Source organism: Rhinopithecus roxellana, chromosome 14 (assembly GCF_007565055.1).
Source record: "Rhinopithecus roxellana isolate Shanxi Qingling chromosome 14, ASM756505v1, whole genome shotgun sequence".
Taxonomy (NCBI): Eukaryota; Metazoa; Chordata; class Mammalia; order Primates; family Cercopithecidae; genus Rhinopithecus; species Rhinopithecus roxellana.
Window position 1 is genome coordinate 34,915,985 of NC_044562.1, and position 19,791 is coordinate 34,935,775.

Consider the following 19,791-nt stretch of genomic DNA (forward strand, 5'->3'; position numbering starts at 1 on the left):
CCTCCGTCCCGCGGCGTGTTCTCGCCGCTCCGCCCCTAGGACCCACTCGCCGGTACTTTGGCAAGTTTCAGTCGTCCGGCCCCGCCCCCTCGGTCCCACGGCTCTCGCGGCCCCGCCCCTGAGCCCCACGCGCCGGGACTTTGCAAAGTTTCAGCCTCCAGCCCCACCCCTAGGCCCCGCCCACTCGGCCAGCCGCTGGCTCTCGTGGCCCCGCCCCTGTGCCCCGAGCGTCTCTAGTTTGGGAGCATTTCGGCCTCCGTGCCCCGCCCCGCCCCGCGCGCCCCGCCCCTCTGGCGGCCCCTCGGGCCGGACGCGGGAAGATCTCGGCCGAGTTCGAGTTGCTGGCCTCCAACTTCCCTGTGGTTTCCCGAGACTTCCTTGCCTCTCGCTCCCCGAGGAGCCTTTCACCCGAAGGCGGGGCGATGCCGGATAATCGGCAGCGGAGGAACCGGCAGCCGAGGGTCCGCTCCGGGAACGAGCCTCGTTCCGCGCCCGCCATGGAGCCGGATGGTCGCGGGGCCTGGGCCCATAGTCGCGCCGCGCTCGACCGCCTGGAGAAGCTGCTACGCTGCTCACGTTGGTAAAGACGGAGCCTCGAGGGGGTGGTCGCGAGGGCACGGGTCGCCCAGTTTCTAGGGGCGGGGGCATCTTTTCAAATCTCCCGTTTCCTCCTTCCATTCCCGCGCTGCAGTCGGGTTGGCGTGCAGTTAGCACCTGCCCAGGTATATGGTATTAACAACTTATGCCTCTCATTCACTTTCTTTTTGGGCGACTTTCCAGCCTCCCCTTGCCCTAAATGCAGCTGAAACGGTAGTTTTTGAATTTGAGCGGGCTGAAGAACTGTCTGGAGGTGTGGCTAAAAAATGTTCATCCTGGCCCCGCCTCCAGAGTTTGAATCTGGGGCTGGGGTGGGGCTAAGGCTTCTGCGTTTTTTACCTGGCTCTGGTATTACCCCGCTGCTTTCCGGGAGCTATGGCGCATTGGGCTGCTGGGCGCCCCGGAGACCCTCTAAATTAGAAGCAGCTGCCACTCTAAGTTAAACTGGCCTTTTTGACATTTTCTCCGTGCTAGCTTTTTCGGATGGGATGGAATGGAGCATCGGATATCTACCATCGGTGTAGATTGAAGATGGCAGGAAATTTCTGATTTCCTTAGTTTGCTGACAAGACTATGTCTGGTGTTCCAGCTCTTAGTGATGCTGTTTGTTGTTTTCCTTCCTGCTGTCACACTATGGGAGTCCTCTCAGGGTTTTCATTCTGTCCAGAGGCATTTTCATGAGAGTTGCTTCTTGCTTTTTTTCGTATAGCACTTTCTAGTATACAAACCAAGAAGGTTTGTAAAACCCAAGAAAGGCTTTGTCTCATTTTCATTTCTTCTGAAAAACATTTTTATTGAGCACTTGCTGTGTGTACAGCTAAGTATTTCTGCATGAAGATCATTGGCAGGTTTTTTGTTATTTGTAGCTGTCAAAAGCATATATCCTTTTTCTTCCTTTGACTTCTAACTTGCAGAACTTAAGTCACTTAGTTGCATAAAGTTTTGTGGGTTTTTTTGTTTTGTTTTTTTTTTTTGAGACAGAGTCTCGCTCTGTCGCCCAGGTTGGAGTGCAGTGGCAGGATCTTGGCTCACTGCAAGCTCCGCCTACCAGATTCATGCCGTCCTCCTGCCTCAGCCTCCCCAGTAGCTGGGACTACAGGCACCCGCCACCGCGCCCGGCTGTTTTTTTGTATTTTTAGTCGAGATGGGGTGTCACCGTGTTAGCCAGGATGGTCTCCATCTCCTGACCTCGTGATCCGCCCGCCTCGGCCTCCCAAGGTGCTGGGATTACAGGCGTGAGCCACCGTGCTTGACCGAAATTTTTCTGTAAAAATGAAAGACTTAACTGTCAGAGTTTTGCGCTTATATTTTCTTTTACGAAAACTTTTAGTATCTGTGACAAAATGACATTACACTTGTTAGAAGAGTGACACTTTTGCTAGAGTGAGTACATGAAGACATTGAGTTGTGTGTTTGTTTTCCTGTAGCACATGGGTCATCTGAGAATAGGAAATTTAAAACTGGCACTGCTAGTTGCAATAACGGAAGCATCGTAGATCACACCTTAATAGTCCAAAGAAAGTTAGACATTCCATTGGCACATATCTATGTGGAAGCATAGGGCTTCACTTAGACTTTAAAGTCAGAATGCCTGAGTTCAGGTTCTAGCTTTGACACTATTGAATAGGCCAAGTTATTCATCTCTCTGAGCCTCATTTTCTTTTCTGCATGTGAGTAATACTAATGATTAGCTTCTTTTCTTGTGAGGGTTCATTAATAATCGTAAATTTATTGAGCACCCATAAAGTGCCAGACCCTATTGTGGGTATTGGGGATTTGATAGTGAACAAAACAAACAATAAATTCCAGCCCATATAAGGGAGCTTATATGGAAGAAACTAAATGACATTTTACATGTGTGTGAAGTGTTGAGTTTGGTGGTTGTCATAGAACAAATGATAAATAATGGGTGTCTTCATCTAAAAGAATGTGATGTTTGCTAGCTACATGATTTGGGAGAGAAAAAATAGATAATATATATGAATATATGTTGTCCTGAAAAATAACAAAACCAGTTTCACTTTTTAATCCCCTACCAAATATTTTTCCAGTTTCTAACTGAAGTGAGTGAACAGTAAGAGTCAAAGGAGTGTAAGTAGACATCAGTAACTAGGCCCAGACTTATAGCATGGCTCACCCATTTGTCTGGAGAATGCTATTGAATGCCATTGATTTTTTTTTTTTTTAATTTATATCCAAACCTCTATGGATGAATTAAATCTTAACTCTTCGAATGCATGTTTCATAGGGATCTGCAAATTTTTTCAGTAAAGGGTCAGATAATTAATATTTTAGGCCTTGCTGCCCACAAATAGTTTTTGTTCTTACTTATTTTTACTTCCCTTTAAAATGTAAAAACCATTCTTTCCTTAAGGGGTGTACAAAAACAGGCTGTTGGCTTGGTTTGGCCCACAGGTAATAGTTGCTAAACTGTCAATAAAGTCTTAATAAACTTAATGTCTTAAGTTTAAAAATCCTTTTTGGTGTACAATTTTATATCACATGAGCTGCCTTATTTTTTTTTTTTAGACAAAATTTCACTCTGTCACCCAGGCCAGAGTGCAGTGGCATTATTTCAGCTCACTGCAACCTCCGTCCCCTGGGTTCAAGCAATTCTCTTGCCTCAGCCTCCTGAGTAGCTGGGACTACAGGTGCATGCCACCATGCCCAGCTAATTTTTGTGTTTTTACTGGAGACAGGATTTCATCACATTGGCCAGGCTGATCTCAAAGCCCTGACCTCAAGTGATCTGCCTACTTCCGCCTCCCATAAATGTTGGGATTATAGGCTTGAGCCACCATGCCTGGCCTTTACATGGGGTTTAATATTTAGAAATGATTTTGCTTTCCTCTCTAGATGTCTCTGCAACTTTGGCACTATCTATAGTGAAAAAAAATGGCCAGCTGCACCTTACTCAAGGAGGAAAAACATTCTTCCTACCTCTGCCTTTGCCCTGGTAGCCACCTGACAGTGCCGGCAAGGAGCAACTGAGAATGGTCTGCTTCTTACATTTGCTACCCTCCATTCAAAGCAGTGTCATATTATTTGAAATTGTGTCAGTATGTCCTTTTACAGAGTTTCAGAGTTCTACCCAGTGGGCTAGTGATTACCCTGATTACCCTCACATTCAGCTTGCAGCTGTCATCTGTCTTGTGTTGCACATGAATCTGTTTTGCAGCCGGCATTACTTGCTGGTGAGGGTGGATTTGTACATAACCGGGCATCCTTTCTTGACCTTTAACATGAATATGGCTTCAAGGTGAAGCTGATGAAAGTGTTCAAGAGGCCAGATGTGACATTTGTATTAGGACCAAGCCTCACAACCAGATAGAAGCTGTTTAAGGATTTGGAAAAATGAGACAGGAAGACCATATTATTTGAGAGGCTGGCAGAAAGCACAATAATAATGTGTTCCTAAAGGAAGCAGGAAATGATAATAGGAGCTACAGTGTAGAAGCCCCAGGTGTCATATAACACTGTCTTGTGAATTAATAGGTACCTCTTGGCATATTTTTGAGGGTGAGAGTGGGATTAGACGTCTATGACAATCGTAACTTGGGCCATTTTAATCAACTTTTAATGAAAAGTTAGAATCTTTTAACCTTTGTGATAAATGTGTATATATATATATATATATATATATATTATAATATATATATATTATAATATATATATATATATATTATATATATATATATATATATATATATATATATTATTATATATATATTCTGAATTCGTGTTTAAGAGGTGATCAAGCTTAATTTTGTATTCTTTCATACTTTAAGGCAGCATGATATAGATGTTAAGAGCGTGGATCTGGAGTCATATTCCCTGGGTTCAAATCCTGGCTCCGTTATTCAGGTTATTTTATCTTTTTATACTTCCTTTTCTTCATCTGCAAAAAATGAGTTGATATTCATAAGATGCCTTGAGCAGTGTCTGTTATTACTAAATGCTGTATGAATATTTGTAAAATAAAGGATAGGTTTTCTGACTCCAGGTTCAGCTTTTGCCTTTCATCATGAGTTTCGAATGTTCGGAGGCATTCTCACAGCACAGTGATCCCCAAATGGAATGATTTCTCCGTGGCACTGGTTATTCATTAGAATAACAGGAAATCTCTGAGACACTGCATAAGGGGTGGTAAGGTGATGCATTTTCTACCTGAGTGTATGCTTAATTATAAAATATATACAAGTTTAGGGAAAATTGTGCAGATCGACATGGTGCTGAGAAGAGTACTTGGGTGGGACCAGTGGAAGGAAGCTTCATGGGCTTTTAAATTGAGATATGAATAGATTTTCTTTTTTCTGAGACAGAGGTTCCCTCTGTCACCCAGGCTGGAGTGCAGTGGCGTGATCTCGACTCACTGCAACCTCCGCCTCCCGGGGTCAAGTGATTCTCCTGCCTCAGCCTCCTGAGAAGCTGGAATTACAGGTGAGCGCCACCACACCTGGCTAATTTTTGTATTTTTAGTAGGCACGGGGTTTCACCATGTTGGTCAGGCTGGTCTCGAACTCCTGACCTTGTGATCCGCCCTCCCTGGCCTCCCACAGTGCTAGGATTACAGGCATGAGCCACCACGCCCAGCTGAGATATGAATAGATTTTTAAAATGGAGCCAGGTTGCGGGGAGCAGGGATGGTGGATGTTATTAGCAAATAACTAGCTATAAAGAATTGTAGGATAAAGGGGGACTGGGTCAGGTGAGCAGAGAGTTAAGACAGGGTCAAATCAGTGATTAATAGCCTAACAACAAAATACTCAGTTGGTTTACGTGGTTAACTTCCTAAAGAGAGCAATTTGTGTAGCTTTCCTGGACTCTGGTTCCTCATCTATAAAATGAGGAAAATGAACTCGTTGATTTGAAAGTTCTCTTCAGTTTGCAGATTTCATAGTTATTTGTGTCCACTGGATGAAGTTTAACATACATACAGAAAAGGCACAAGTCATTGGTGTTCAGCTCGTATCATATCTTCCAAATTAGAATTTATTTGTGAGATTTATTTATTTATGGAATATTTTGAATGATGTCTGTCTCCTTCAATTATATATTTAGTAAAGCTAGGTTCACGTTTGTAGCCACAATGCCAGACACATGGTTTCTTAGTGTATGTTAATTAATGTATGAAAGAACTTAGGTTAAGGTAGGATCACATTTGAAGGGCCTTTGCAAGTGGTTTCCAGAAGGACCTAGTTAATTTACATGAATTGCTAAGAATTCCCTATAGGTTCCATGTCATTATCCATATACTTTACTTGTTAAACACTTCATTCTTCTAAAGATAAACACAGGAAAAGTTGTTTAATTGGCTTGGTGAGCCTGTACATTCAGATGTTCAACATGGTGGTCCACACGTGAAAATTACCTTGAGGATTCTTTCAAATGTAAGAGCATTGTGGGAGCTGTCTTGCCTAATATTAAATAGCAGTTGATATCTCATGGAAACATAGGGGAGCCATTCTATGAAGAAATAGATCTGCCTCGGTATTATAATCTCAGATTAATTTACTTTTCTTTTTTTCTTTTCAAAGAAAATTTTATATCAGTAAGAACTTCTTTAAAAAAGAAATGTTCTCACTATTTAATTCTTCCCTAAGTTATCCTCTGACAGCACTGATCTTTCTAAATCAACTACATGTAAAGTTACAGAAGTATGACTATAGATGGGGAAAAAGGTAGAGTAGCTGAATTTTCAAGGTACAGAAATCCTGTTACCATGCAAATGTCTTTTCTTATTTGTGTGGACTTTTTCTATCTAATATATATGTATATCAAACAGAAAATAGGGAAAGGATAAAATGGAATTGTTAATACAAATGCCATTTTTGTATATAGGCTTCCATTTGGTTCATTCTCTAAGAACTTATTGAAATCCTGCAGTTAATCTAGCACCATGCTAGTTAGGTAATGGTGGGTTGGGGAGCTCAGAAAAAATGAAAGTAAGATCTCTTGTCTGTAGGGCTGGAGTCTATTTCAAGAAAAGAAAAATAGAAAATCAGTAAGTTAAAATATAGCTGCTCCTGAACTTGAGATGGGGTTATGTCTGGATCAACCCATTGTAAGTTAAAAATATTGTATGTCAAAGATATATTTAATATACCTAACCTGCCAAACATCATAGCATAGCCCAGTCTGCCTTAAACGTGCCTAGAACACTAACATTAGCCCAGCTGGATTAAATCATCTAACACAAAGCCTATTTTATAATAGAGTGTTTAATAGCTCATGTAATTTGTTGAATACCATACTGAAAGTGAAAAACAGAACGACTTCCTGCTGTGGCCCAGCATTGTACTGCATATTGCTAGTCTGGGAAAAGATAAAAATTCAAAGTGTGGTTTCTATTGTTTGTGTATTACGTTTGCAGGATAATAAAGCTGAAAAATTGTGAGTCGAACCATTGTTAAGTCAGGGATCATCTGTAGAAAATATTTTGTTTTCAAGCCTGGGCAACATGATGAAACCCCACCTCTACAAAAAAATTAGTCAGTTGTGGTGGTCTGCACCTGTAGTCTCAGCTACTTGGGAGGCTGAGATGGGAGGATTTCTTCAGCTCAGGAGTTCAAAGCTTAGTGAGCTGTGATCGTGCCACTGTACTCCAGCTTGGGCGACAGAGCAAGATCTTGTCTCAAAAAAACAAAAACAACCCCACCCCCGCCAAATATTTGGTTTTCAACATTGAATCCCAGAGCCCCAACTAGATGCTGTCTCTCTTCTTTGTAACTTTAGAGCATTTTGTACATCTTTTAAGTCATTAATTTGGTTTATATGATTAATTGGCCAGATTATAAGTCCTTTACAAAAGAGAGGAACATAGTCAACTTTGTTCTTCAAATGTTACATGGCATGAATTTTGCAGAAGTGATGGCTAGAGACTAAAATCCAAGAATTCCTGTGCTAACTGGTTTAGTGTCACGTTTATTATATCATCCTGAACCGTGTTTGGGTAATGTCTTGGCTTGAGTAGTTGCTGGGGAGAAGGGACTATATTCAAGGCTGGGGAGCATGACCTGAGTGAAATCATGGGGTTGGAGTGGGACACAGGCTAATTAGAGTTGTAAGAGACACTGGCCTGACCACAGCAGAGTTTTTGTTGAGGAGCAATGACAGAAAAGGTTGCATGGCTTAGGTGTTACAGTTTGTGAAGAACTTTTTAATAGTGAATTTTTTAAAATGGTAAACAGTGTGTGAAAAGAATTAAAATAACACAGTATATGGCCATTCAGTATTTGTTAAATGAACAACAGATAAGTGTGAATCTTCTTCAGTAACTCATAATTATCAATTTCTTGTGTATCCTCCAGTAAGTTCTGTGTTCATATAAGCGTTGTACTGCCTCAGATAAGCGGGCACTAAACACCATGTAGTTGTTGCATGAGTCATTTAACCATTTCCTTATTGGAAAAATTTAGGTTGTTTGTGGTCCTTTGCTGTAACAAGCAGTCCTAGAGTGATATTGATATCATGTGCCTTTACATTTAAAATGTTTTTAAATAAAGTTATACATGTATATAGTTGACAGTCAATAGGACAGACTATTAATGAAAACATTCTTTGATTCATCCTTCATCACCTCTGAGTTCTATGCATCAGAAACATCTTTTGTCTTTTTTTAGTTTTACAAACATGTACCTCTACATTTCCAAATATGTTTATATTGCTATTTCTTGTTTTTTTTTCATTTTAGACGTTATTAACTTCCTAACTACTCTCAAAGATGAATTTTCTTACTCCTGTTAATTTTGACAGTGAAAGTTGAGTGGATATAGAATTCAAAGTAAAAATAATTTTCAGTAATTATTTTGAAGGTGTCATTCCACAGTTCTGTAGCATCTCTTATTACCCTTGAGAAGTTTTATGCTATCCTATTTCCTTTTAAAAATATATATATGACATTTAATTTTATTATTTCTTAATCTCTGGAAGCTTTTAGAATCTTGTCTAGATATCTTTGGTGTTTGAAAGTTTCATTTTTGCAAGGATCTAGTGTTGCTGAGGAATAAATTCCTGGCAGTGGAATAGCTGAGTTAAAGTTGGATTCATTTATATTCTTGATAGGTATCTCCTAGTTGTAATAATTGTTTTTAAAAAAGTTTTTTTCTAAAGATACGTGTTCTTGCTGTGTTGTCCAGGCTGGAGCCCAGTGGCTATTCACAGGCACGATCATGACACGGTATATCTTGAACTCCTGGGCTCAAGCAATCTTCCTGCCTCAGCCTCCTGAGTAGCTGGGATTGCAGGCCTGCACTCAGCTGAAAATGTTTTTATTCCAGTATATCTTAGCTGAGCGCTAGCCATCCTCACAAAGTCTGACTTTGGCACAGATGAGTTCACCTTTTGAGCTTTTCCATTGAAATTCTTTTGAATTTGGCACTCCCTTCTCTCTCAGCTTGGCTCACACACTTTCTTCCTTGTTCCCTTCCCCAATACACACAAGTGCACATACTTCTCATTCACATTTCCATTATCTTTCCTTATCTGTTAACAGCAACACAGATATATATTCTAGCTCACTGGTTAGAATAATTAGTACTACTGATCAGTTATTCCCACATATTACATCATTACTAATAGATGATAACATCTTATTGCTAGAGTGAAGGTTACGAACTATAGCTAAAGAGTTCAGTCATCTTAGGAAGGAAATTTAAAGTTGAAAACCAGAATCAAGGCATTGAGTCAAGTATTGCCAGAGAAAGCCAGAAGGCTATGGACTGCATCCTGGGGATATGCCTACATGGATAGGTAGGAGAAGCAGCTAAGGAAATGCTGAAATAGGCAGATAAATGTGTATTAAAATATTAAAATTCAGTGGAAGGAAAGGTTTCGGGAAAGAAGATGAGATCAGTGTTATTTCCCAGAGTGGTCAGAGACAAAGGGACCAAAAATGCTTTGGAGAACAGTTTCAGCAGAGTGGAGGGAGTTAAAGCTAGGCAGGTGAGGAGATGGGAGTAGCTGGGATAGAGCACTCATTTGAGAACTTTTATCTGTTCAAGAAAGGGAAGAGATGGAGCAGCAGGTGGAATGGGAGGTATGATCAAAACAGTGTTTTTTCTCTGCATTGAAGGAGAGATTACCTGTTCATGTGTAAATGCAAATGAGAGAAGAAAGGCAACTATTATGAATATATAGTGCTTTGGGAGGCAGGAAAGATATGGGAACTAGAGATAGAGCAGCACATTTTGGGAAGAGTGACTAAAGGAGATTGAATTTTCCTCTGAGACTCTCGGAAGGTGTATGATTACTGGTGAAAAGATAAAAATGTATTTAGGTGGTAAAAAACCTACACCATTAAGTTGCAGTAAAGTTAATGAGATGAGGAAGCATAGAGATTGTTTTGAATAGCCATCTATTCATTTGTTTGTATACTTATGGAATATCTAATACATGACTTTAGTAGAGATAGAAAAATGAAGAGGCTGCCAAAATGTTATGTTATGTTACGTTATGTTGTTATGTTATGTTACGTTACGTTACGTTACGTTACGTTACGTTACGTTATGTTATTGTTTTGAGACAGAGTCTGGCTCTGTCACCCAGGCTGGAGTGCAGGGGTGTAATCTCAGGCTCACCTCAACCTGTGCCTACTGGGTTCAAGTGATTCTTGTGCCTCAGCCTCCCAAGTTGCTAGGATTACAGGTGTGCACTACCATGCCTGGCTAATTTTTATATTTTTAAAATTTTATTTATTTATTTTTGAGACGGTCTTGCTCTGTCACTCAGGCTGGAGTGCAGTGGCTCAGTCTTGGCTCAGTGTATCCTCCGACTTCCAGGTTCAAGTGATTCTTGTGCCTCAGCCTCCCAAGTTGCAGGGATTACAAGCATGCGCCACCACATCTGGCTAATTTTTGTATTTATAGTAGAGACAGGGTTTCACCACATTGCCCAGGCCGGTCGAGCTCCTGGCCTCAAGTGATCCTCTTGCCTCGGCCTCCCAAAGTGTTGGGATTACAGGCACGAGCCACAGTACCCAGTTGCTACCAAATGAATTTATACAGAGAAATTTATACATCTTTCTTTCTCTCTTTCTCTTTCTTTCCTTCCTTCCTTCTTTCTTTTTTCTTTTCTTTTCTTTTCTTTATAGTGGTTATTCACAGCCTGAGTAGGCAAGGAAGAATACGTAGGCTCTGGGGCCTATCTAGCATTATAGATTGGCATCCATGGGTGTCTAAGAGGTCAGCACAGTTAGGTAGTGGTGAAGGCGGCTTGGAAATAGTTAACTCTGGCCTGGGCTGTATAGGGAATCCAAGGTGCTCGGAAACTGAATGGAATTCTTTCAAGGTAGAGAGCAACCTGAAGGTGGAGGTTTGGCCAGGGTGATGTAATAAAAGAGAGGAAGGATATTGTGATAGGAGGAGCTTGCCATGAAATAGAATTCAGTACACTTGATGGAGAAAAGGAGGTTAGGTTTGGTAGGTCAAATAACAAAAATTATAGGCGCAGTATGAGTGTTAAAAGAGATCATGTTAATTGGCAGAGTCACAAGTCGTATTTTTATCAGTACCTTGTACATACTGTGATACAAAAATCAGGCATGGTGAGTTTTTAAAAAGTAATAGGTTTTGTAATGTCAGTGAGCACCATTTTCAGTATCTTCAGAATAATATTGTGGGTGTGTACTCTGTTTTTAGCAATCTTTCTGAAAAGCTCAATTTCACTTGAATGTTCATATCTATTAAGATGTGCAGTGTGATACTTTCAGTCTTTCAAGAAATGTGGAGAATTATTTTTATTAATATGTGCTATGTGTACAGAGGTAATTTGATAATAATGGTGTAAATACCTAAAGATTTTAGAGTTAGTATAATAAACCAAGCACAAAAAGTGCTCATCATTTAAAAGGCTTTACTTCTCTGGGTACGTTACATCCACTGAGTATAATGTCTTGGTGTGTAATTATTAGTATCCTTACCTTCTTAGGATTAACAAATGTAGCAGGTATTTTGATGGACAGTAGTAGGAATATTTTGTTTCTGTGTCTCTTTGCTCACTGCAGGGAACTTCATTCTGTCTGCACACAGACTGCCAATCTGATGATTTCTGTTTACATTTGCTTAAAGAACAATTAACTTGCTTTGAACTGAAAGAATGGCTGCATTTTCCACAATATAGCTGAAAAATGGGTGGCTACTTGACAATAGTAAGAAGCACATGTTTTTTTTAATGGAAAACCGTGGTTTCTTACTGTCAAAATGACTAGATATCCTGGTTTGTCTGGGCAGTCCTGGTTTATTCTTATTGTCCCAGTATCCTATTCAATTATCACTTGTCTTCATTCTCAGTTTTCTCATTTGGACAATACATTATATGGTCATTCTATGTGTGGGTGACATTTTGAGGTATATGATCTACACTTTGAATCATCAGGGGAAGATACACCTTAGTAGTTGAAGGAAGCAGCCAGTAGTTGGTTTTGCCTCAAGAGGTTTAGAGACACTTGAACAAAATTGTTCCTTTCTCCAACCTTCTTTGGTAGTTACTATTTAAAATCAGCAGGTATGTTATGGTATAATATTTAACCAAGGAGTAACAGCCTTTCAAATATTCATCCTTAATACCTTCTGCTTTGAGAAAGTGAGAAATATGGTAGTGTTGGGCCTTGGATGAAGTATTGGGTGTGAAATGTTTATTTAACAGTGACTCAAGTCTTGATTGTTTTAATTTCTTCAAACAGCGCTAACATTCTGAGAGAGCCTGTGTGCTTAGGAGGATGTGAGCACATCTTCTGTAGGTAAGTAATTATGGCTTGATATATGTAGTACAACTGTATTTTTTACTAGATAACAATCATGTAATTTTGTTGATAATAATGTTACTTGATATTTGTGTAACTTTCAAAGTCTGCAGAGTAACCTACTGTATGTTATCTTAGTTTGATCTTTAAAACTGTGTCTTAATTTACAAATAAGAAAACCAAAGCTCGAAGAGGATGACTTATCCAAACTTACGAAGCTTAGTAGATAGCTTTGCCAAATTTGAGGAAAGAAAATAATACTGTTTATATCAAATAGGTGTTTTAAAATTTTCTAGTCAAGTTTTGAATCTAGACTCAAAATTATGGAAGTATAGTTCTTGTGGTTATTATATTAGTTTCCTAAGTCTGCCATAGCAACTGAACCAAAAACTGGGTGGCTTAGAAGAACAGAAACGTATTGTCTCTCTGGTTCTGTAGGCTAGGAGTCCAAGATCAAGATGATGACAGGGTTGGTTCCTTCTGTGGGCTGCGAGGGAGAATCTGCTCCATGCCTTTCCCCTAGCAATCTTTGCTGTTTCTTGACTTGGAGATGCATCACTCCGGTCTTTGCTTTCGTGTACACCTGGCATTCTTCCTTGAGTGCATGCTTCTCTCTATGTCACATTTCCCCTTTTTATAAGAATACCAATTATATTGGATAAAGGCTCACCCTAATGATCTCATCTTAACTTGATCATCTAGATCCCCTGTTTCCAAATTAGGTCACATTCACAGTTACTGAGGGGTGAAGACTCAAACATCTTTTGGGGGGACACAATTCAATGCATAACAATTATTGTGAAATTATATCCATGTGACAGCCCTGGCTTATAGGTGAGAAGATTAGATTTTTATCTCTTATTTCTTGTTCAGGAGAAATCAGTTGAGAGATTAAGTGTCTTAGTTTAATTGCCTGTGAGACAGGGAAAATATAATCTCCTTTGAATTAATCTTTTAATTATTTCCAGTTATGAGTATGTTACTGTCTTGCATGAATAAACTGCATCCGGAAATTTGAACATGTATGAAAATAACCTTGTGTATTACTGCACGGGCTAAGGTCGTCTGGGAGGCAGCTATGTTTTGGGTCGCAATTTTGTTTCTGGAAAAACAGATCTGTTCTATGAGGGATATCCAGCAGGAGGATAGAGTAGGAGATGGTACCTGTTGCCTACCAGATACGTCTGTTTGGATGATGAAAGAAAAGGTATTTTAAAGTTGCTATGTTCAGAGCTGATCTCTTGATCATCCTCCTCTTCAGCCTTTTCCTGCCTGGGTAGTCTTCATCACAATAAATGGTACCAGTTACTGCTAGGTTGTTTATCCCATGTCACTAAGTTCTGTCAGTTCTGCTTCAAAATGTGTCCTGAATCTTGAATTTTTCCACCTTTTTTTCTGAATTTGCTACTGTTTATAGTTTGTTCCAAGCCACCGTTGTATTATCTCTGCTCATACTATTGTGATAGGTTCATAACTGGTCTTCCCTTTTTGGCATCATCACCCCTTCCTCATTTTCTGTGTTCTTGACAGTGATCTTTGAAAAATCTCAATAATATCTGTATTATTACCCTGCTTAAACTCTTATAGTGGCTTCCTATTGCAGTTAGAAAAAAATCCAGACTCTCCCCTCTGGTCTGCAAAACCCTGTATGGGACCTAGACCCGGTCTGCCTCTTGGACATCATTTACCTCTGGCTCACACTGTTCCAGCACTTCTCCTTTTAGTTCAGGAAGTACACCAAATTCACTCCTGCCCCAGGACTTTGACACTTGCTATTTCTTCCACGTGAAATGTACTTAGGCCAGAGTTCTGTGAGGCTTACTTTTTATCAGTTATATATCAGCTGAAATGTCACTGCCTCCAAAACGCCTCCCGTGGATCTGCTTACAAAATGATGCCCACTCCCTGTGCCCACTGTGTAGCAAGCAGATGTATTTTGTTTCAGCTGATGGATGATGGGTTTTCTCACTGTATACAATGGGTCAGTCACAAAGCTGCTAGAGCATGATGAACTCCATGACATTTTATGCAAAATTGTTTTGTGTGTCTGGTGGGGTGGGGGATCCATACATTTAATGAGATTCTAAAGGACTCTGTTACTTAAAACAGCCAATAAAAGGTTGAGACATGAGAACATCCTTTTCTTTTTTTTTTTTTTTTTTTTTTTGAGACAGAGTCTTGCTCTGTCCCCGAGGCTGGAGTGCAATGGTGCGATCTCGGCTCACTGCAAGCTCCGCCTCCCGGGTTCACACCATTCTCCTGCCTTGGCCTCCTGAGTAGCTGGGACTACAAGTTCCTGCCACCACGCCTGGCACATTTTTCTATTTTTAGTAGAGACGGGGTTTCACCGTGTTAGTCAGGATGGTCTCCATCTCCTGACCTTGTGATCTGCCCGCCTTAGCCTCCCAAAGTGCTGGAATTACAGGCGTGAGCCACTATGCACCTGGCCAGCAACATCTTGAAAGAGAAAATGATTATGTGTATATGACATGAACATAGGAAAGAATTCATTCAGTGCAGTTTTGATTTATGATTATATAATGCCAAAAATTATGGTAGCTATTTTTATTCTTGCAGATTTTGAGTTAAAACTGTTCAGCAATGAGGTTTTAAAATGATTTTGAAATAGCTCAGGTCAACTGATAAAAGTAGTTCATCTACTCTCTCAGATACAATTTACGTGGCAGGGATGCTCAAACATTTTGGTCTCAGACCACTTTGCATTCTTCCAAATTGAGAACCACAGAGAGCTTTTGTGTGTGCATGCATTTACCATACAAAACTGAGACTTAAAAAAAAAAATTCATTTAAAAATAATAAACCCATTACATACAAACACAAATAACACTTTTTAAGGAAAAATAACAATTTTACAAGACAAAGAAAAAAATAGGAGTGGCACTGTTTTACATTTGTGCAAATCTCTGTCTTGCTGAATAGAAAACAGCTACATTCTCAGCTTATATGTTCAGTCTATTGTTATATGTTTTTTTGATTGAAGAAAATCTGGCCTTATACATAATTGTAGTTGGAAGAAGTATTGAAGTATTTTCAGTAGCTTTTTTAGATAATTGTGGCTATTCTTCTTTAATACTACACCAAAACTTGACAAGGGTTTTTTGTTTTTGTTTTTGTTTTTAATTTGGGAAGACATGAGTCTCACTCTGTCACCCAGGCTGGAGCGCAGTGGCGCGATTATGGCTCACTGCAGCCTCAGCTACCTGGGCTCAGGTGATCATCCAGTCTCACTTTCTGAGTAGCTGAGACTGCAGTTGTGCCTCACCACACCTGGCTAATTTTTGTAGTTTTTTTGTAGAGGCAAGGTTTTGCCATGTTGCCGAGGATGCTCTTGATCTCCTGGGCTCAAGTGATTCTCCTGTCTCGGCCTCCCAAAGTGCTGAGATTACAGGCATGAATCACCATGCCTGGCCAAAAAGTGCTGTTTTCTGTAGGTTCATCACAGTGTGGAATCTGAAACTATATCAATAAATTTTTATACTCTGTTACATGAAATTTCATTGGTTTATCTAGTACTTTGGATTTATCTTTTACTCAGCATGGTTTTATGACATCACACATGGGTCATTTGGGAAATATTCACTTACTGAACTCTACAGATCCACAGAAAAATGACATTTTTTCAGAATTCCGAATTAATGTATATAAAATAATTTGGGAATAGTTTATAAAATGTTACAGAATATATAAAATACTAGTCTGATCTGAGTACTAGTGCAGTACTGGACTAGTAACTTGAATAACTGGATCTCATTTTCTTCATCCAAAAATGAGGTAGTAGTTCTTGATGAGATGATTTCAGATTGTATTTTACTGATAATTAAGTATTGCACAAATGATTTAAATTGTGTGAGTAGTCAGTTTTATATATATTTTTTTGTGTTGGGGTTCGAAGTTAGAGTTCTTAACTACTAGCGAACAAATGTACAGAAGATCCTTTGCTAAAGAAAGTTGACATTTATTGACTTCAGTGACATTTTTTGAAGTAGGTGGTCCCAAAAGTGTCTTCCAGCTCTGGTATGGGTTACAGATTCATTTTACAATTATTTTGAGTTAGATTCCGTCAGGAATCATGCTATAAGCCAAGGATACAAAAATTAGAAATGGCATAGGTTTTGTCTGAAGATAGTTCATGTTGTAAGAATCCTATCTGCCTACAGAGGATTGAGTCCTGTGACAAGGAATGTCCTGTGGTGCTTGGGGAAGATGTGGCTTTTCAACTGTTATATTACCCAGTCCTGCTGGAACCCCATCTCATGAGGCCAATGAAGGAGGAGATTTATAGAATTCTTACTCTGGAATTCACAGATGGGCTTAGGCGAGGGGGATCGCAAATCCCTCTTTTTACATAAGTGTGTATATATATTCATCAAATTTACAAAAGGTTTATAAACCCCAAAATTAGAAAAACTCTTCTAACTCTGAAACTTTAGTGCTTAGATAACCCAGGTAATTGAGTCTACAGGTTTTAAAATTATGCAAAAGAGTCAAAGATCTTTTCCCAAAAGCTGCTTTAAAGCCTTGAGATACTTGTCCAAAAACAAAACAAAAGGTCTTTCCTGGTCTCTGCAGTAGTTTTAGGTATTTTCATGGAATGTTAAGATAGAAGAAGTTAGGATGCATGACTACCATACATTAGGCATTCTATCTTTCTGTTACATCTCTGTAACCTTTAGAAGCTACAGATTTATTTGTAGGAAGAGTTATGCAGACTAATGTCAGGCTAAGTGAAGTCTCTTCATAGCAAATTACATGAGCAACTTTAGATTTGATGTGTGTATTTTACTCTTTAAAACAGTATTTAACTAGTATATTACAATTGTCTAATATATGTTAGAATAACCTCTGCTCCATTTATTTGTGTTCAAACTGTTTAATTTTTGGAACTTAGATTCTGCTGAATGGGTTGATTTTTTTTGTTTTTTAATTCTTTTACAGTAATTGTGTAAGTGACTGCATTGGAACTGGATGTCCAGTGTGTTACACCCCAGCCTGGATACAAGACGTGAAGATAAATAGACAACTGGACAGCATGATTCAACTTTGTAGTAAACTTCGAAATTTGCTACATGACAATAAGCTCTCAGGTAAGAACTATCCTTGTCTCTTAGTTAAAAACTGATGAATTCATATTCTTCACATAAAGTATGTGAAACATCTGTCTGGAATTCTGAAATACATGTTTCAGATTTTAAAATCTGTAGCTTTTTTTTTCTTTTTTTTTTTTTTAATAGCCATTGAGTCTCTATGTTGTCCAAACCAGACTTGAACTCCTGAACTCAAGGGATCCTCCTACCTCAGCCTCCTCGGTACATGCAGGTGACACCACACCTGGTGATTTTTTGGAGGATCATTTTGAGAAATGACAGGAACTGTAGAGATAATTAAAGTCTAACCCCCTTATTTTATAGTTGAGAAATCAAGGTCCAGAGAGGTGAAATAATCTTGCCTGCAGCCACATGTGTAGTTAGTACTAGAAGCTGGAAAAATAAAACCCGTTTCTGACTATAAATCTAGGAACTTTTTCGCTGCTTCACACTGCCTGCTTTTTACATTTATGATAAGATCTGTAGAATATATATGGAATAGTGATTTTGGCCTTAGTAGCACTTAACTCACTTAAATACACTTTCCCAAGATAGAATACAACATTTTTCCATGGATCACTTTTCTAGACTGAATTAATTAGATAAGCACATTTTGAAAGAGCAGAAATCTAATACTCATTTTCTTTTATATTTAAGTGGGGGTTAACGTTTTTCAAATTGTCCTTAGACTCTGTGTATTAACTATATATCTTTCCATTGTGCTTTCTGCTAAGAACTAATTAACTATGGAAAGAAAGTAAAATGTTTTGAGTCTTCATAATTGGATATTGCTCTTGTCTTTTTATTGACCAGATCATGCTATTTTAGTGTGTGTTTGTAGAAGAACCTGTTCTTGACTGGCAGGATGCCATGGATGATTGATAATGCTCATATAAAATTGGTAGATTTCTATTTTTAAATCTTTTGTTCTTAGAATCCTGCCATGATGTCCTAAAGAACAATTATACTGACTATACTTATATACTTTAGCTACTAAAGATGAAGTTGATTGTACAAAATAAAGAAATGTGACAAAAACTTCTGAGTGTTACTACAGGTCCATATTTTTAAGAATTAGAACTTACATCACTCTGTACCTATGAAAATTTTCCTTTAGCTAGTTATCTGCATCATTGTATTCAACTCCATTCTTTTGTGATAAAATGTGCTATAGTGCAGAAGTTTTTCTTACTTTCAGATGTAACTATACACACACATTTTTGAAAGTTACCCTTTTTTAAAAATGATACTGTAGTTGTAAACCTTTTTAAGAACACACTGAAGAAAAATTATGTCATTAGTTCATCTGAACTCTTCTTATTCAAAGACAGTACTGACAATGTTTATTTTCTAGTTAAAAAAGATTGATGTGTGATCTAGCTTTCTCTCCCCACGTAGATACCAGGGGTCAGTGTAGGGGTTCTTAAGGGCCCATACACCTTTGGCAGTGTTCAGAGTTGAAGTGGGTAAGATGCCAAGACCAGCTCGGTCAGGGAGACCCTAACCCAGTGGCGCTAGAGGAATTAAAGACACACAGAAGTATAGAGGTGTGAAGTGGGAAATCAGGGGTCTCACAGCCTTCAGAGCCGAGAACCCCGAACAAAGATCTACCTACGTATTTATTAACAGCAAACCAGTCATTAGCATTGTTTCTGTAGATATTCGATTAACTAAAAGTATCCCTTATGGGAAAAGAAGGGATGGGCCAAAATAAAGGGATGGATTTGGCTAGTTATCTGCAACAGGAGCATGTCGTTAAGGCACACATCACTCATGCTGTTGTTTGTGGTTCAAGAACACCTTTAAGCGGTTTTCTGCTCTGGGTGGGCCAGGCATTCCTTGCCTTCATTCCAGTAAACCCACAACCTTCCAGCGTGGGCGTCATGGCCATCATGAACATGTCACAGTGCTGCAGAGATTTTGTTTATGGCCGGTTTTGGGGTCAGTTTATGGCCAGATTTTGGGGGGCCTTTTCCCAACATGTCCCCTTTATTTGATTTGCAAAGTGATAAAAGCAAGGGCAGCTCTGTCAAGCTGAGCTACTTCTCGCAGGAGTCAGGATCCACATCTGTAGACTATACACAGACAAACAACACAGATTAAAAGCACAATCATCATAGAAATGACAGAGCTTCCAAGTGTTTTTATCCATTTTAATGGGTTACTAGCTGCTAATCTATCTGCAGCTCCTTCAAGCACTCCAGTTCCTGGCATTAAGGTCAGGTGTGCCTGGGATGCTTTAAATATTTGTTCTTTGAATTTTGCAATATTCAAAGACAAGTTTGTAGAGTGTCTTTCTAGTTGCTTTTTTATTCTTTCCTAAATTTTTATCTCATTATTAATAGTTTC

The 19,791-nt window shown here is 39.2% G+C and overlaps 1 protein-coding gene across 2 annotated transcripts in view; it reads left to right on the forward strand.

Moving 5' to 3' along the window:
• The first annotated feature begins 286 nt into the window (after positions 1–286).
• BARD1 (BRCA1 associated RING domain 1) overlaps positions 287–19,791 on the forward strand; it is an 85,813-nt gene continuing 66,308 nt past the window's right edge. Inside the window, exons 1-3 of one of the 2 annotated variants that reach the window (XM_010372155.2) lie at positions 287–580; positions 12,278–12,334; positions 17,294–17,442. In XM_010372155.2, coding sequence (XP_010370457.2) covers positions 423–580; positions 12,278–12,334; positions 17,294–17,442 — 364 coding nt within the window. In that variant the 5' untranslated portion in view covers positions 287–422. The remainder of the gene's footprint in view (positions 581–12,277; positions 12,335–17,293; positions 17,443–19,791) is intronic. The other variant, XM_010372157.2, reaches the window with a different exon arrangement.